At 29.8% G+C, this 19523-nt stretch overlaps 2 protein-coding genes and 1 long non-coding RNA gene across 8 annotated transcripts in view; 2 read left to right on the top strand and 1 right to left on the bottom strand.

Moving 5' to 3' along the window:
* The window catches only part of LOC143236832 (coronin-1C-like), a 38444-nt gene extending 28184 nt beyond the window's left edge, over nt 1-10260 (top strand). For 4 of the 6 annotated variants that reach the window (XM_076475437.1, XM_076475436.1, XM_076475438.1 and 1 more), the window contains exons 10-11: nt 592-720; nt 4276-10260. In XM_076475437.1, coding sequence (XP_076331552.1) covers nt 592-720; nt 4276-4458 — 312 coding nt within the window. In that variant the 3' untranslated portion in view covers nt 4459-10260. The remainder of the gene's footprint in view (nt 1-591; nt 721-4275) is intronic. The other 2 variants (XM_076475439.1, XM_076475440.1) reach the window with 2 other exon arrangements.
* A 4100-nt stretch (nt 10261-14360) lies between these two features.
* The window catches only part of LOC143236833 (uncharacterized), a 29197-nt gene continuing 24034 nt past the window's right edge, over nt 14361-19523 (bottom strand). The window contains exon 3 of the long non-coding RNA XR_013019766.1: nt 14361-14882. This is a non-coding gene — a long non-coding RNA (uncharacterized LOC143236833). The remainder of the gene's footprint in view (nt 14883-19523) is intronic.
* Nucleotides 16150-19523, top strand: part of LOC143236831 (bicaudal D-related protein homolog) — a 55919-nt gene continuing 52545 nt past the window's right edge. Inside the window, exon 1 of the mRNA XM_076475434.1 lies at nt 16150-16915. Coding sequence (XP_076331549.1) covers nt 16655-16915 — 261 coding nt within the window. The 5' untranslated portion in view covers nt 16150-16654. The remainder of the gene's footprint in view (nt 16916-19523) is intronic.

The raw sequence follows: 19523 nt of genomic DNA, 5'->3' as shown, positions 1-19523 counted from the left end.
ATGAATTTTTTTTGTTGAGATGCAATTTATAAAATATATTAGGTAAACAATCCAATAATATTTTTTCATGGTGATTATTTTATTTTTTGTATAATTAGGAAAGTTCTTTACAGGTTAAATTGATTGATTGATTGATTTAGTGTTTTATGGCACAAAGCAGCGAGGTACAGGTTAAAGACAGTGTCATTCAAAATTTAATTTGTTGACAAAGAACTAATAATGGATGGGTGTAGCAAAATATATAAAGTCCTTATTTTGTATCTGTGTATAAAGAAATTTTTGTGGTGGTTTCTTTATTTATCAGTTGAAATATCATTCACTGGATTTTAAGGTAATTTTTAATAATTATGCCACTTTTTGAATTGTAATTTTCTAAGATAATAAAAATGCAAATTTAATATATAATCTTTAGTGTGACTTTTGTCATACATATGCAGGTTAGTGTTGTTTTTGTAAGTTGCAAAATAATCAAAGGTTTTTATTTAGTCTAATTTTTACCCTGTTTGTCTTTATAACTTAGTTTACAATTTGTAATCCTTAGTCATTGTAAATATGCAGTTTATTCTTTATTATTATGATATACTACTTTAGGTCTGCCTGAAAGATGGTTGTGTTCCCACCCAAAAACAAAAGTTAAAGGTAACAAAAAAGTCCAATATTCTTGATAAAATGGCATCTAAAAAGGGTGAGGCATCAAGTGAGCCTACTTTTGTTAAACCTGTAAGTTATTAATGTAAAGCTGTTGTTTTTTGTTAACCTACATCTACATCTTTTAAATTTGTAAAACATTTATTGTAAAGCTTTCTTTTTTGACAGTTATTAACCTAATTATTTTAAATTTGTTAAATGTTTAGTGATAAGCTGCCTTTTGTGACAACTGCAAACCTGCTACTATTAAACCTGTAAGATGTTTAATTTAAAGTTGTCTTTTGTGATAACTGTTAACCTACATTGTTTAAACTTGTAAAGTGTTTAAGGTAAAGCATTCTTTTGTGACAATTGTGAACTTAGTTCTCTTAAATCTGCAAGTTATTTTAACCCTCCTGCTATAGGTAGGTCAAAGTGTGCATATCCTGAGAGAGTTAAATTTAAAATATGCTAAACTATTTTATTATCAATGTATACAAATAAAGTGGCATAATAAATCAAATTTTAATATTATGTAAGTTTTACATTCTTTATGTTATAAGTAAATTTAAAAAAAATCTCAATGTCCTATAGTATGAAAATTATGATATTTCTCTCTCTTCTCACTCGTCTCTGAAGAATGAAATTTAATCAAAATTATTTATTATGATACTTATATTACTAAGTAAAGTCTACTTTTTATAGCCTTTAATCTTATTTGATTATGTAATCTTAAACTAAAAAAATCAGACCCATTTGTCACATTCCTTCTCACAAATTTACAATAATTCTGTTTATTGGTTTATGCTGTATCATTTATAACCAATAGAAAGGCAAAGTTTTAATGTATCAAATGATATATCAATATCAGTAAAGAGTATCATCTACTTTGTTTTCAGTTTGAACGTTTCTTTTGTTGTGTTCAGATTAAGAAACTGAATTATTTTTAAGTCTCTTATGGCATAGCTAGAAAACCAGTTAAATTAAGATAATTATAGAACATTTTTTTGTACATGTTATTATTCTGTGTTTTTAGGTTAGATGTACTATTTAAGTAAATAAAACTTTAATGAACTAGTATCTTTAATACAAGAAAGTAGGCTGAAATTTCACTGGAAACCAATAACAAAAAACAAGAGGTCAAAGATTAATACTATGTTTGTTGTTTATTTATTAATAAAAAGTATCTACAGTATAAAAATTAAAAACTAGATTAGGTTATATTAAGTCAGGTAATGAAAACATTTCTTCATGAGGTGTGCATGCAAGTAATTTGTATGTTAATGTGAATTATGTGTTTACTGGGTGATTTAAAACTCATGGTGGGATTTAATAATGTTAACTAATGTTAGACATGCTTCAAAGAGCAATAAAACAGTTGTAGTTTTCTTTACAATGTGCAGTCATTCTAGTCAGTCATAGATTTATTTCAGATTTTTTTATGGTATTATGGTGGTTACAAGGTTGATAAAGTTGAAAGAGTACATATAAAGTTAGGGTAGAGAAAATAATAAAGTTTTAATAAAAAATAATTTTAATATGTATTTAGGAGGTTCTTAAGGTAAAATATTTTTAATATTAACTTAAATCATTTTGCACTCAAAGCAGTCAAAACTCTGACTCCATTATCCATGAACATATGTTTAGTAAAGGTACTCAATTAAAGAATCAAATTTTTACATACAAAAGATTTGTGACAAAGTGAAAGATACTTTGTGACAGATACTCTGTGGTTACAAGGTTGTTCACATTTACAAACCCCATGAAGAAAGAGTTACTGTAAAACTGTCATTAATAACATTTGTGAACCTGGGTCTGTTAAACCTGTAAGTTGTTTACTATGAAGCTGTCTTTTATGACAGTTGTGAACTTGCTTCTGTTAAACTTGGAAGTTGTTTTCCATGATAGTTGTGAATCTGCTTCTGTTAAACCCTCCGTCACACTAAACATGCTCGCCTTTTCAGCTGTGGAGGCATTATAATGTGACAGTAAATCCCACTGTTCATTGGTGAAAGAGTAGCCCAAGAGTCGAAGGTGGGTGGTGATGACTAGCTGCCATCCCTCTAGTCTTACACTGCAAAATTAGCCCTCATGTAGCTTTGCATGATATTCAAAACAAGCCAATCTGTTAAACCTGTAAGATGTTTAATATGAAGCTATTTTCTGTGACAGCTGTGAACATTAATTTGTTAAATCTGTAAATTGTTTTCTGTGAAGCTATTTTCTGTGACAGTTGTGAACGCTACTTTGTTAAACTTCTAAGTTGTTTTCTGTAACAGTTGTTAATATGCTTCTTTTAAACCTGTAAGTTGTTTAATGTGAAGCTATCTTCTATGATGTGTGATTTGATTATACCAAAGAAGCTTGTTCTTTTATAACCTTGATGGTTTTTGCCAAGTTAAGTTACATTAAGACAGTAGTGTGGTCAGGAAGAAGCAGGTTTTTATTATTATTTGATAGTGTTAGATATTTGATAATTTAAATAGTGTAGTTGCTGAAAATTAAATGGATGTGTACTTTTATTTGTAAACTGAAGTATAACTTAATTCTCTATACAGGCTTGATCATTTTGGCCAGCCTGACAATAATCACATAATCATGAAACAACATATATTACAGCTTTAATATAGTAAGTCTGTCTTCAGGAGATTTGATAAGCTTTCAGTACACTTTACAACTCTTTTGTACACACAAAATTAAATTTTAAGATTGATAATAAAGACTTGTTTGTGAATATATGGAATCAGAGTATGACTGTGGCTCTGACTGGTAATATAGTGCAATGTGATTTTTATGTTAGAATTAAAAAACGTTCTATCATTTTTACAAATTTCAAATTTCATTTGTATAATCCATAAATGAATATCAGTTTTTCCAATCAAACTATATTTTGTTATTTTCTCTATCCTAACACTGTATACAGGCTCTGTCTGTTTGTGAAATTACAACAAGATGTGCTCATGAGACATTTTTGTGCTGTGAAGTATGTTTTTAATTTAATTTGTTTATGTACCTTAAGTTTTAGACTTTTAACTTTCAGTTATTTTATAATTGGATAAAAAGTACATATAAAATACAATAAATTTAGTACTTACATATGGACCTTGTACTTATTTGCTGTTGAAGTTTAGATGAAAGTTAATCTGGTTTTTTGTAGAAGTGTTGTTAGTACTTTACTTAGTTTTAGTCATTTTAAATATGCAATTTAGAACACAAAATATTAACATACAACAAAACTCTCCTAAGACTATGATGTAACTGGCATTTTAAGTATGTCATAAATAATCTCATCAATAACAAAATATGAAATGGATGCAGAACTAATCATAATAACAAGCTAACCTTACAGGAAAACAGTAAATTAGAATAATTTCTTTATATTGGTTATAAATAATCCAATAGCTTATGGTAAAAAAAAAGAACTTCACATTTTTAAAGGCAGCATGAGCTAGGAGGGTGTGTATGTGGTATGTGAGTTTCAGTAAATGGCACATAACTCATTAAAGCAAGAAGAATAGATGCTTGTAAGTTGTCATTTTATTTCAGAAATTTAAAGTGTGTAAGTGTGATATTTCTTGGAAACTTAAAATATTATATTTAGTTGCTCTCTTCTGAGATCTATAATCATGTGACAATTTTTAACTACAGGAAAAGAATTTAGAAGATTTGATAAATGAATTAAAAACTCTTCAGGCTACTGCTCTTCAGCATGAGAAGCGAATCAAGGAGCTGGAAAATAAAGTTGAGTCTTCGTGTCATGCTTTATCTGAGCACACACAGATTTTAAACAACTATGAAGATACTATTGATCTTTTAGTTGATGAGGTCTAATGTCCTTTTCTTTTACTGTGTTTCAAATATAACCTTTGTGCCTAGACAGTACATAAATTCATCAGGATAAAAACAGTCAGAAGACAAGAGGAAAAGTGATGGTTTCGTTTTTGATGAAAGAGATTGATTTTATTATTTATTTTCAAGCAAGAAAAAAGAACACAACATTTTTAACATATATTATTTTGTAAAGCAAGATCATTAAATAAGAAATTTAAAGCATACAAGGAGACTATATTAGCAGAAATAGGCAAGATTACAATTTTAAAGTAGCCTATAATATGTTGATATACAATTATTTTGTATAGTTTCTTTATATGTGGTTTATAATCTGATGTGCATGTTGTATGTTTTATACATGATAAAAGCTTCTATAACTTGTCAAAAAATTATTTTCTACTATTTAAACTAGTTGTTTTCTTAGTTAAGTTAGTGTAACCTATTTTTACCATATAGTTCAAAATAACCCTCAAGATATTTTTTCAGCTGTCGTTAAGATAGGTTCTGCCATTATACTGTAAATTGTATGAGAAATAAGATGCATATAACAATGGAATTGGAATAAAAGCCTGGTATAATTTAAGTAATAATCAAGAAACTGGAAACTGAGATAAGAGAACTTGCCTTATTATCTGTGAACTGGGATTTATAGCACATTGGATATAGTAGCTTAGAAGGGGTTTGTTAACATTCAACACACCTTAGTAGCCAAATAATCTTGTGGCCCATGAGGAACTATTGGATGTAGATAAAGTTATACTTCTGAAGTATTTTAATGAAGCCTAGTCGTGCTTTTTTTGTTGTGTTTTTGTTTCATTGCTTCAGAAACATTGTAGGATCATTATTTCCTTAATGACTTTAGAATACAAATATACTTGTGTTCTAATGTGACCCACTTCAAAATCTCTTTTGGCCTGCTGGTGCTCTTGATTTCAACTTGCTTATTAATAGTTTTTCTGTATTCCAATTTTTACACTATGTAATAGTATTATAGGTTATGCAGTACTTGTCTTTGTGTTTGTTGTTTTAACGCTCTTCAAGACAGTGAAGTGTAGGGATGACATATAATCTTCTGTACTGGCAAATCATGTTTGATTGCACAGATGTAGGAATTTTATCTTTTTGACTTTTGGATATTTACATTTTTTTATTTATGTTTCAGCTGTTGCATTATTTTTACTCCATGCAAGCCCAGAAAGGGCAAAGTTATAAATATTTCTTTTTATAGGAGGGATGTCCACTTCTGTTGTTTAATGATTCAAATACTAAACAATTTTCTTTTACATATTTTCAAATCGTCTAACAGGGCATGAGTTTTTCTTTAGATGTGTTTTAATGTTTCTTACTTTTTATCTAAATAAATTTCATATGTAAACAGATTAAAATTTGATTTTCTTTAAATATAATTAGAATGAAACTAAAACTGTTCCAGTTAATATACAGAGGAGGGAAAAAAACAGGCCTATGCTAATTACCAATCTTAGTCATCTTTGCTCTTATTTTATATGACTATATTTCTGCATAGAGTCTTGTTTATATTTTAGGAAAAATTTAATGTATTTATACATTTTATTAAAATACTTTAAAAGTTATGATGCATGTTACAGTTTCTGTAAACATTATAATAATATCATCCATGCTATTCTTTGGAAATTTTTTTTTCTCATATGACATGAAGATATAAGTACAATACTTAAACCCATACATACACCAACCTTCAGTTGTGATATTTCTTTGTTAAAAATAGTGTTATTCCTCTTTTTCTATTTCTATTAAGTTCTTGAAACCTCTAGATATGTTTTAGCTATATTTCCACTGTAGAGCAGATCCTAGCAAATGTGAAGATTCATCATTCAGGCTGACCATACATACACATCTTTACCAAAGCTTAAACTCATTATTTTCTCTATAAATTCAAGATTATCCTTCAAAGCAATTTTATTTTAAAGGAATTCCCTTTGACTGTTACTCAGATACCTGTACAGCTTTCATTGTAACAGCCAATATCTGATCAGACAATCTTCATTCTACATTTTAGACATTTTATATAAAATCTGATCATGATTTATTGATAAATCTTGTGAACTATGTTCTCTTTTTACAGTTTAAGTAAGTAGCTGTTTAACTCTTTCCTTTGTGTAGTTGGAGCTTTACTGAGCTGAGTGGATGTTGTTTTATCATAGGGAATTTTATAACTTTGTTTTCATGATCCTCTCTGTTAAGAATCACAATTTTGTCTTGATTTTGGATTAAGTTGTAAGATTTGTCATTCATTATACATTGACTTGTGTTTTAACATTATTGGAAGTTATAATCAAAGATGGGTAACTGCAAATGCTTAGATCTCTCAATAATATTTAAAATGGCAACAAAAAAATTCCAAAAGTTCAGTTTCTTGGATGGGAAGGCAAATTTCAGACCTCTGGCAAGTACGTGTTTTTCATCATAATTTATCATATAATTTGATAAAATATATATTATCTCATCATATTTATTATTGAAAGCATTTTCTCAAGTGTTCTTCCATTAGTAAAGTGTTTTAAGGTGGGTTAAGTGTGTTTTAACATTAACCTTGCAGAAATTCAAGATATTTCTTAAGGTTACAGTTTCATTTAATTTTACAAGCAACTGCTTGTTTTTTAGAAGTTGTAATTTGATTTCTGCTGACAGAAGCTTATTTAGGACTTTCCTGTACTGTCAAAAATGTTTGCTTGTTTTAATGTATACAATTTTGGAACAACCATTAACACTTGACAATTAGTTAAAGATTCCTCATGCAGTGTTTTATGTATTCAATATATATTCTTTCACATCAAACAGTTTCCACAAATTTCCATATGTCATTTGAATAATCAGTAGCATCCTAGAGACACTAACAGTATGGTTCAATTTTGGTTTCAACTTATTTATAAGTAGTTTCTTTGATCCATAATTTTAGTTCAATCGTAGCAAATCTATTTTAAAATTTCCCATTTTCACTGGTTTGTTACATTTTATAACAGTATGGTACATTCTGATTGATCCATCTTTGTTTGAATGTGTTGTAACATGCCGATGAATAAATTCAAATGTACTACCAGTGTACAGGCTTTAACATCAGTATTGGTAGATCGAGTTTTAGTGCGTGAGATATACAACTTTTATCCCTGAAAAGAAAGTAGTACTATAAATTTCTTTAAAGTCTTTAATATGCAGGTAGATTTGACTTGTTTTGTTTAGCTTGTTAAATTTCAAAGTTGCTGCTTAATTTTTAACCTGTGTAAATAAAATGGAACCAAATTGATTGGTGTAACTATTAGAACTGTTAACATTTAAAGTTTTCCTTTCAATATATACATATGTATATATTTTTTTCTGCATTGAATCACTTGATTTTGTCATACTGTTCCTTAAATGTGTCCTTTGTTGAGCCAAAAGTAAGTTGGCAGCAGATGCCTACTATAGAGTCCATTAATTCAGTATCAGGGGATGGTAAGTACAGATAATTGTTGTGTAGCTTTGTGCAAATTTTCAAATAAAGTAGACCAAATACTCTGTATTAAAAATAATTAAAGAATGTTGATGGTACTTTAGATAAAGGTTAAATAGATTTCAGATTTCATTCTTATTTCAGATCTGTAATCTCCACAGGATTCTAACTGTAAACTCATTTTTTATATTGGTATAAAACTGTAAAGAGTAAAAAGATGACAAAATTTAATAAAACAATTGCTATAATGTGTATGCATTCTTAGAGTTATGCTTAATAGTAAGCATAACTGTAAGACTGTCTTGTTACAATTACAGTTACTCATGCTTTACCAGATTAGAAAAGGCATTTAGATTGTAAAGAATGGCTTATGTGAATGGTTTTCCAACCACTACCATGTTTGTTGTGTCCCACTCAACCTGGGATCAGTTCTGGATTGAGTGAAATGTTATTAGCAATGGGTAGTGAACATAGTGTGATTGAAGTACTATTATAAACTTTTCTAATTCTTGAAAATCCTAAAGGGATTTGACAAAGAACTTAAGAGTTGAAAGAAAGGACTACTACAATGGTGTTATGGAAAGCATGACTAATTAAAATTTAATACAATAAGCATTATTGCTGAAAAGTAAATTAATTTATTGTTGAAATAAAGTGCAGTATAGTTTTCTCGTGTGTGGCTTTTCAAGACTTTTTTATATTATTATAATTTATGTTTGTAAAGAAAGTACTTTTTTATCATTTTTATATATAAACTTATTTAAATTAAATTTTAAAATCACCCTCTCTGATGTAATTTATGAATTTAGAACAGTTTATGTAAAAATTTATTCCAAATAAAGGAGAGTAATATCAAGTATGTTTAACATTCCATTGTTTTACTTTAATGAGAATTAGTGTTTGGTTATTTTTAAGAGGATTTAGTTGACCTTTAATAACTTTTATAGAATCAACTCTGATAACATAAAGTAAAAAATATATATATTAAAAGACCTTTTCTACTTCTTTAACATTGATATCATGAATTTAGCAGTTTGATGTGTAAGTTTAGAAGAAATAGCTTTGCAACTTTTCTTGGTTAAGAGTTAACCATCTTACTGTGATGTAAAATACATTATGTGATAAAGTGATAATAAACTTTCTTCTATAAATGTACGTGGTTCTATCCTAAATTTTAGTGTTTGGTATTTCACTTTAGAGATGAAACTGATCAGACCAAAATGTGTGTGAATGTAATTTATTTTTCTCTTACAGTTGAAAACATTTTATGTAAGTTATAATGGTCTAGAAGTATAAATGATTAAATTTGCAATATTTATGTAAAATATGATTAATAGTAATTTGATTCCAGAAAAAAATTATTTAAAAACATTTGTCATATTAACAAGTGTTTTGGGAAAAATCTATTACATAAGAAGAAATACAACATTAAGATATAATTTTGAGATTTTCAAGGTACAAAATAATTTTGTTTTATAAATTTTAGTAATTGATAAAAGTGGACATATAGATACATTTTCATATTTTTTGTGAGCCAAACATGATCAACTCTGTGTAGCAGAGGTATGCACTCTACTGAGTGACATTCTGGTTTAGAATATTGATTTTAGTTTCTAAAAATTGTCACATAAATATTAAAGCTTCATGGAAACATTTTTATGATATTTCAATCTGTGGTTATTAACTACCCTTTGGTTGACTTATATTGGAGTGAACAGACTTCACAAAGATAACAGTGTTTTAAAGAAAACCTCAAATACAATGAAATAAATACTCTTCATTTTTTACAACCAAAATTATGATTCATTATAGGAAATAAAGAATATTTTTGTGAAATTATATTTTTAATAAAAAATGTAATTTAATTTTTTATTATTACTCTTCATTACCAAAAAAGTCATAATTGACTTTCTTATATTTTTTATCATATTAATATTTCAAACAATTTTTAGTTACTAAGTCAATATTTAATCCAATATTTCAGCTGTTTTAGAAATAATGGTACATTTGTATTTTCAGTGGTTTTGAAAAATACTTTAGATAAACTTTAAGTATTATCACGGGATCTTATTTGTTCACTTTATTAAAATTTTGAACTTTTTTTTAAATGGTTACAACTCATTCCAAGTATTAATCTTTATTATCTATGCAAAACATTTTAACAACTAGATATTGGTTATGCAAATATAGTTCATTGGTGCTGAATGAGTCAGTTTATGATATATTTTGTATGTTCAGGGATAATTATTCCAAAAATGTATGCTTTTTTTGCTGTGATAAAAAATGAAATGTGCAGTTTGTATGTCACAACACAATAAAAAGAAAGAGAGGCATATGTTGTTTTATCATAATTTTTCATAATGCAAGCTTCCCAAAGACTTTTTTTGTCAAAATACAGAACAGTTTACAGTGATAAAATACAACAATTTAGGACATAGGATAACTGTATTTTCAAACTAAAAATAGTAAACTAAATCTTGCCAGAAGTATGGTCAGATATATTTGTATCACCTTAATAAAAAAAAAGTTTCATTATTTTAAACACTGTAAAGTTACTATACTTTTCTATCTATTAGATTTAGTATTATACCATACAAAGTCAGTGTGATATGTTTTTAACATTATATACAGAATAATGAAAAATTACAAAAACAAACTACAAAGCATATAAAGTGTATTGCATCTCAAGTCTTTAGCAAATACTTGAATTTTACAAAGGGTTACAGAACTGCTTGAAGCTTGCTCACAATATCAGAAACAAATTTATCTAACTCAGTTAATATTCAAAGTTATCTAGAATAATAAAAAAAACATTTCAAAATTATTTACTTTCAGTATTATGTTCTTATCAAAATCCTTCATACAGAATTCATTTTTTTTATCTAATTCTGAAATTATAAATACTGCAAGTAGTAATTTCTTACCTTAAAAAGAGTCTTTTAGATGTGGAGTAAAAAAAAATCAAAAGCTTAATCGAAAAATAACAGTCATGTAGGAAGTTGTTTTTTTAAAATACTGATAAATTTATAAGTTTAGCAAGATTTTGTCTCAAAAAAATTATTTCCAGTTGCAAGCCTGCTACCCATAATCATGTTTTCTAGAAACTGAAGTGATTATGACTGCAGCCCTCTGTAAGCATAAAGTAAAACACATTTTGTTACAGATAAACAAGTAATTAGCATTTTCCTGGCATATCTAAGATACACCATTTATGTAAAAGCTTTCTCTTACAAATGTCTTTTTCTTTGTTTTCTGATATTCTTCTAGATCTTTTTATGTCTTAGAGCGGATAACAGATACTGTCCAGTCTCTCTTTTTTCAAAATTTCTATTTTTCATAGCTTTTGCAATTTGATCAGCTGCTATCAGTGATTATTGCATGTTTCCATCTCTTTTGTTTCTCTAATCCAGGATAGACTCCTTGCTAGCATTACATTTTGCCACTTCTTGTTTCTTCCTTTAATTATCTTTGTTTTTAACCATCCAACTTCTCCAATTTGATTTATTTTTTCTTTTGCATTCCTAATGATGAGCAGATACTCCCTGAACAGCTAGTTGCTTCCCCTTACATATGTTTGTTTGGTCAGCTTGTCCTCTTTTGGACCTGAGGTGATCTTTTGTATGGTGATGTCAAATTATGATTTCTAGTGCAAAGTGTGTTCTTTCTTGTCCTTATTTTAAAAGTGAATGCTTTACGTCTGCATTGCCATGGCTAAAATGTAGACAAGATTTGACCAGCTTTGTGTAGAACCTTGTATTTTGGCAGGTTTATTGTTGCTTATATAGTGTTAAATACTCTGTTCCAGTGCACATCAATTCTGCTGTAGGTCATCTCTTATGCAGTGCTGTTCTCCGCATGCTAAAGCTTCCACTGATCTTTCATCAGAGATAACATGTATCATTGATATCATAACTTCACTCCATCTCTTTCTCTTGAAGAAGTGGATGCAAGTTGAACAAATTCTTTGGGAGGTTGTCCAGCAGTGGGCTTTTTTCAAGTGAATACTCTGTAGCATACACACAAAGTATTTTCTTGCATTTAGTGGTGAGAAGTTCTGTTGATCAGGCTTTAGCCTATTTAGAGCTTTCATCGCATATTCACTTACCTTTATATCTTTTAATAAAAGCTGATTGTTGAAGTCATTGTAATATACCTGTAACAGATCCTTTTCTCTCATCAGTGGTACCTGGTTTCAGGAATCTTAGGATAAATTTTCAAAACAATTAATTCAGCTAATCATGCAGCTTTGGAACAGCTTAAGGAAGCACTTTAATAGTTAGCCCCTAGCATTATTATTTGCACTTCATGTTTGTGTGCTCATCAGTTTACATATTCTGTTGTTTTGAGTTCCATTCCAGTTTTATTTTTCCATGTTTGCCTAGGAGGATCTGTTGTAAAGTGCTTCTTGGTGGAAGGCCTCTTACTAATGATGGGCTCAATGTAAGCCATTGACTAGTAACATGTCTCAAAGAGAGTTAGATTTATGTCAAACTTCAATTTTACTCTTTGAAATTTTTAAGTCCTACATAGTTGCTTCTTGAAAGAGAGGAATAATTCAACTGCTAATTATTCATGTCCTGATCCATAGGGTTTAAATCTCTCTAAAGATGAGGGCATAATGAATTTTGCATTATATGAAAGGAAGCAGTCTTGTAAAATCATCACCTTGCAACTCACCATGTACTGCTTTCCACATTGTCTTATTCACATTTGGGCCATCATTAGATAGATTTATCAATCTATCCAATGGAATTACAGTTCCCAAAGAAACTATAACATAGTGTGAACGACTTTACTATGCCCAAAATGTAAAGCAATCAGAAATTTATAAACAACTTGCACTCAGACTTTGACAAATACCTGAGTAAAATGTCCATTTCTTTTACATTTTGTAATGTTCTCTCATCATGTGGAACAGTAAACCTTGTACTGCTTTGGTAGCGATCATTTACTATTTTATTGATGTAAGACCCACATCCATCATCTACGGCACATAAAGATTTGAATGAAGCAATACTGAATTCTTCTGTTAGGGACATACAAATATCTTTGAAAACAACTGTCCGATATTATCATATGTTCAAAAAGGAGTGTCTTTCCTGGAAGTAAACGTTGCCTACAATATTTCTGCTTCTTGTATCTACTATGTCAAAGTGTTTAGCTTTATTTTAGGTGAAATATTGCATACAGACACAACTGACTTAATTTAAGAATGAGTCAGAATAAAGAGTAAAAAAACAGTTGTGCTAACCTCAAAGTGGGAACTGTATGGTCAAAACAGATGTTAGAGATCTTGATGTGACCAGCTTCTTTGCTGTGCTTACATATCTGTAATATCACTGTTGTTAAAAAAGAAAGTTATGTAGCAGTTATACATTTTATTATCACTTTTTTTTTTTTTTTACATCATAACCCCATTTGGATCTTTCTGTGTTAACCAGGTATTGTTCCACTTTGTTTCACAAGGCATATTTGAAATACAATCTGACTGAACTCCATTTGTAACAGCTTTCTACTTTTTGCCATTCAAATCAAAAGTTACTTCTGATAAAACTTTATGGTAGTGTATTAGAGACATTTTGAGTAAAACCCCAGAGGATACTTTGATTAAATATGTTGCAAAAATGCCTGAAAGACTACTTGTAGTTATTAAAGCAAAAGAGGGACATGCAAAATATTAAATGTTAGCTGAATTTGAGCACTTCCACCAGGTTTATGTTGTAATAAATGTGAAGATTAATGAAATATTAAAGTTTCACCCGTGATTTGGTTTCCTTTGTTCTTTGAAAATAGTCTGAAATCTAATGTTTGACTTTGTCCTAACACTTTTGTACAGTATTGTATGTTACCCAGCATACATTTTTGAAACTAGCCTATAGTACAAATGAGATAACTAGAGAAAACAAAATTACAATCAGGTGAATGGAACAAAAATGCAAGTAAAGGAAAAAGGCAGTCAAATAAAGAAACGAGAAACTAACAAAAACAGGATAAAAATATCATTTGAACACAGGCAGTGCTGAGGAAAGAATGTGTTTCCAATCAGGTGTTAATGTTGATCAGCATTACACTGCAAAGAAGTTGGTCGTCCTACTGGTGGAAGACTACATTATAATGATTACAGTATATTTTTATTAAAATTAGATTATATAACTTCATGCTCTTTTTATAAAACTGTTTTATTACTATTTGAAAAGAAACAAAATTATATGTGGCTAAAAATGCATAGACTTAATGGGTAAGCTTGGTTTTTTGTACTGGTGCTGTGTCCCAATGAATATGGACAAGTGTTTCTAGAAACAGTGTGAATGGTTCATACTTGTAACCAGCTCAAGGACTATTTATAAATTATATATGTGATTGCAGTAAGGTGGAAAGAAGTGCATCAAGGCAGATTGTGTTGACTCTTATCATGTAAGATTAATGGATTACTTGAATGTTATCAGTTAATGAGGCCAACAATTCTAAACTGTATAATTTTTTTTTATTCATGATTAATTTCATTATGGCTATACTTTCATTAAAGTAATGAAATATTTTGGAGAAGTTATTTTAGAAATATAATTATTAACACCATTAATAGCACAATCTTACATACTCACTTGTTTGAAAATAATAATTACTATTTAAATAACAATAACTAATACCTGTCGATAAACAATAAGTTACCTGAAACAAATACTATCTAAATTCCTTTTACGTACATGATTAATGTTGTTTGCAGTTAAATATTTCTTACATTTCTCCATAAATGAAGATGTCTGTTTGTCTTATTACATTTGTCATGTAAAAATCACAAATGCATCTAAATGAATTTCTCAATTCATCAGATAGTAATGAGGTATGCATAAGTTAGGTTTTCTCAAAATGAACTGGTTGAGCTTTATGGAACGACTTGCAATTGACTCTTGGTCTTTTCCATTGTCACTGCATTTAATAGTCTACCTGAAAAAAGCTGAAGAAAATATAAAATATTTAAATTATACTGTAATATTCAAATGCTTTCTTGTCTTTCAATATTACATAAAAATCAATTTCAACCTACTATATATGAAATATTGGTAAACACGTTACAGCCATCAATTAATGAATTACTTCTTTTCACTACAAAATACTTTACATTCTTTCAGTGTCAGACTATGATCATGGCAATTAAAATTTACATTCTTCCATTCATCAAATGCATTTACTTATCTATCTTTTATTTTCTACTTTTACTACAACTTGCAAATATAATTACTATTAGTATTTACATCATGGGCCCTAAGTAGTTATCATTCTCTCTTAATGAGTAGTAGTAATAACTAATATTTCTAAAATTCATGCGCATTGCCTCACAAAGTACACTTACAATTACATAATTACCATTAGTATTATAACTAGTATATATGATGTAAATTGGAAACTAAGGGTTAGTATTATTATCACCAATGTATTATAACTTAAAGGTAAACCTACACAATAGTATATAGATCTAAACTATAGCAATTGGCCTATATTATATGGCACTATATTATTGAATACTGTGACGTATGAGTAGGCTTAATAATAAAAGAAAAATATTGTTGTAGGTGTAACCACTAAGAAGTTAACTACAGAGATACATGTATGTTAGTCAAGTATGTTTTTAATATGTCTGTCTAATGAAAACTATATAATAAAAGAGCAATAGATTCTGTAAATGTCATTACGTTAAATAAGTTTTAACTTATTAGTAATAAGGGGATTTTGAATGTCGCGCTCCACGAAAATGTAAAAGAAATTTAACAATTGGACAATAAAAGGAAATTATGATTGGCTATAAGTAATGATCATCATCAAAAGTTATGTGCTGATTCCATTCGTATACAAATTTCATTTACTATAATGTAATTAGAACATAACGTGGGTCCATCATATGGTGCAGCCAGTATGTTTCCCTCTCTCTCCTTCCTTCGAAACAAAATATTATGCTTGTCTAAGGAGCTGCAAACGTATGACCGCTTTCTGTAAACTTCTAGATCCTGGCCTCAATTAGATCGTACCTCTAACTCTAAAAATCCCGTACCCGCTAGCAAACATTTATTTAAATATTTTTGAATGTTCACATAAATATTAACATAGTTTGCATATGCAATATCTCTTAGTTCTTTTATGTTTTTTTTCCTTTTTTCGTTTTTCCTTAAGAAATTACATTTAAATTACTATCATCCCTGACGGAACACTTTACCAGGTAACATCAATGACGTATAAAAGCGTGCCATACTTTTCTACGTCATTGGGTAACACATGGTTTCCCAGCACAGGTATAAACATCAGAGAAAAGTCTGAAATAGGTGAGTAGTGCACGAACGATAGACATTGGATCCAGCATATTCAAACCTTACTGTCTGCAAGTGTAACAGTTGTGTAAGTCGAACATAATTTCTTTGCGTTCAATCCAAATATTTGAATAAACAAGTTTTAAACTCTAACCTTTATTTAGATAATTCATGTATACTTTGTTGCAAACGTACCAAGATTGAAAAGGGGCTATTAATCGTGGACATTAGTATTCGTAACCAATATTTTCACTTTTCCTTTTTACTTCTGCCTCTTTTTTTTTTATTTCAATGCTATTTTCCGACCAAAAAAGAAACAAAGTGGGGTTTCCATTACTGACATTGTGACACTGAAAGAAATACCTTATTTCATTGCTACCAGTACCGAATCGTTGTGTTAAGTTATGTCTGTTCTACAGATATAACAATGTGTGCTTGTCGATTGGAAAAAATGCAGCAAACTTCGGCAAACTACCATACTTTGTATGGAGACTTAGAAGAATATATAAAAGAAATGGAAAACAGGACTCAAAATGCTCCAGTATGCGATGATGTGTATGCACAGCTTGCTCAGAAAGAACGAGATCTTATTTTGGCCGCTCAACTTGGAAAGGCACTTCTCGAAAAAAATGAGGAACTGAGTATGATAAACGAGAAATTAACAGAAAACTATTCCAGAAAACTTGAGGTAAGGAAAATATTTTAGGATTAATTCAATTGTAAGATATAAACCTTCTTGGAAGAAACTATTCCCAAACTTTTACACTATGTAGTTTATTTGTTTGTTTGTTTTTGAATTTCGCTCAAAACTATACGAGGGCTATCTGCGTTAGCCGTCCCTAATTTTGCAGTGTGAGACTAGAGAGAAAGCAGCTAGTCATCACCACTCACCGCCAACTTTTGAGCTACTCTTTTACCAATGAATAGTTGGATTGAACGTCACATTATAACGCTCCCACGGTTGAAAGGGCGAGCATTGGTGTGATAGGGATTCCAACCCGCGACCCTCGGATTACAAGTCGAACGCCTTAACCCACCTGCTCATGCCCACTCTATAGTGAACAATGTCATATTGTATTAGCGAACAAGTTCCTATCGCTATCCAAAACTACACATACGTAATCTCTACTTCACCAGCAGATCACTGATAACTTAAGAATTATCGATGTATTTAAATTATTATTATTAATCACAGTCACTGCGAAAAAAAATTTTACCTACATTATGTCACTTTAACTTACCTACTTTAAATATAACGTGACGTTTTCAATAATAAAATACTCTAGCGAACAAAATTGAAGCTAATTGTCTTTTATCATAAAGACTTACGTGTACAGTATTTATGAAAAATATCACGCAGTTTATCTGCCCGTGATATCAGAACGATTGTCAGTTTGGGCGTACTATCACAAAGTTATTCTGTACTGTGTGAATTTCTACTTAAAGAGGAAAATAATACGTAATATGTAAAGATATAACATACATTCTTTACATATTATACAATTCCCCGCCAGTGATGAAAAACAGATAGGTTTAACATGCAAGACACACTGAAATGATATATACATAGCGTTATTGTGTTAGCATATTTTAATCGTAGTGATTACTTAGTAAAATCGAACCTTCATGTAGAGTTCAAATAAGAATTTGTGTTTAGGTAATTAAGATTTATTTTCCGCGATTATACATTTTCACAAATAAAGATTTTTACTCTGTAATATTTGCTTCATTTTTGGTTTTTAGTCTTAGTTTTTCGTGTTGTCATGCCAAGTTCAAGTCTATCTGTGATATTGCTCCGAAAATGTCGTGAAAGCATTTACAAGTTACTAGATCTTCGTCTATTTTCAATCTATTCTTTCTTAAGTGCATTCGTTAATTACTGGTTTTCCAGTTCAAAGAAAGAAAAATAATAAAATGGCGTGAAACAGTTTTAGTCAGTGCAAAGTATACGCTGTTGATTGTCTAAAATAGTCTGGCATGGCCAGGTGGGTTAAGGCGTTCGACTCGTAATCTTAGGGTCACGGGTTCGAATCTCCGTCGCACCAAACATGCCCGGCCTTTCAGCCGTGGGGAGTTATAATGTTACGGTCAGTCTCACTATTCGTTGGTAAAAGAGTAGCCCAAGAGATGGCTGTGGGTGGTGATGACTACCTGCCTTCCCTGTAGTCTTACACTTCTAAATTAGGGACAGCTAGCGCAGATAGCTCTCGTGTAGCTTTGCGCAAAATTCAAAAAACAAAAACCAAGTCTTAGCACCATCAGTCTAACCCACTGCAAACCCACCAGGTGATCAATTCAAGTGTATTGAGAATCTAAAATGAAAATATCATACATAGTATTCAATATTAGTCTTACAAGAAGATGATGAAGTAAAGAACATCTATTGTACTTTTGGCATATTTATAAAATAATTGACAGTAAGTTTTTAATCAAAGTAATAATGGTTCTCGATATTATTATATGATATTCTCAGATTAATTAACTTAGTTTCGCACAAATAGTATTAAATAGATTTACTTTTATAACGGAAGATTCGTACAAGAAAATCACGCAGTAAATCTGAATTTAATTAAATAATTGAAACTTAAGGGTATAAACAAGCTGAATACATTACGTAAGGTGAACGACAGTCTTTATTTTAAACCGAAGCAAAAGGAAAAAAAAAACACACCGTGTATACTTGTGTTAGACAGCCGCCTTCCTAGTATACTTTTAAATTATTCAATAGTTGTAATCTCTCGAGATGTATATCTGTTAACCTATTCATGATAACAAGATAGTACAGCTGTTTAAAGTGAACGCTCCGTACAAACTAGTTGCCTTGGTTCTACCCATAAGAAATAATCATCACCACGTGATTGGTCGTTTTTTTAAGATTGTGAATTTTAAATATAATCTATTCAGCAAGTGAAGGGAATTTCTTGGATGACCATTCATACACAATGTGTGAAGTTGTAGCAACATTCCTGTCGGTAAAGTAGGTATTATTTGCTTGGGAACAACAACAAAAATTCTCCGCTGGCGTACATTTTGATCTGTTCTTAGTGTAATATATTCTGACCTTTACTTAAGCCATTAATTTATTTATTGCTTTATACGAAGCCAGTTAATTTTAACCAATTTTTAAAAATTATACTATACCAAAGTGTAAGCCAATATTGAGTCTTAACTAATAAGCGAAACATTCTATAACCTTCGATAATGGTGTGGTAATTGAAAGTCAAATCGTGGCGTAGTTACCCGATCTTCACAAGAACAGAGATTCAAGGCTTGAATTAAGGGAAGAGCGAGTCGGA

Source organism: Tachypleus tridentatus, chromosome 13, assembly GCF_004210375.1.
Source record: "Tachypleus tridentatus isolate NWPU-2018 chromosome 13, ASM421037v1, whole genome shotgun sequence".
Taxonomy (NCBI): Eukaryota; Metazoa; Arthropoda; class Merostomata; order Xiphosura; family Limulidae; genus Tachypleus; species Tachypleus tridentatus.
The sequence above is the reverse complement of the archived record's forward strand: the minus strand, read 5'-3'. Positions and strand labels throughout refer to the sequence as shown.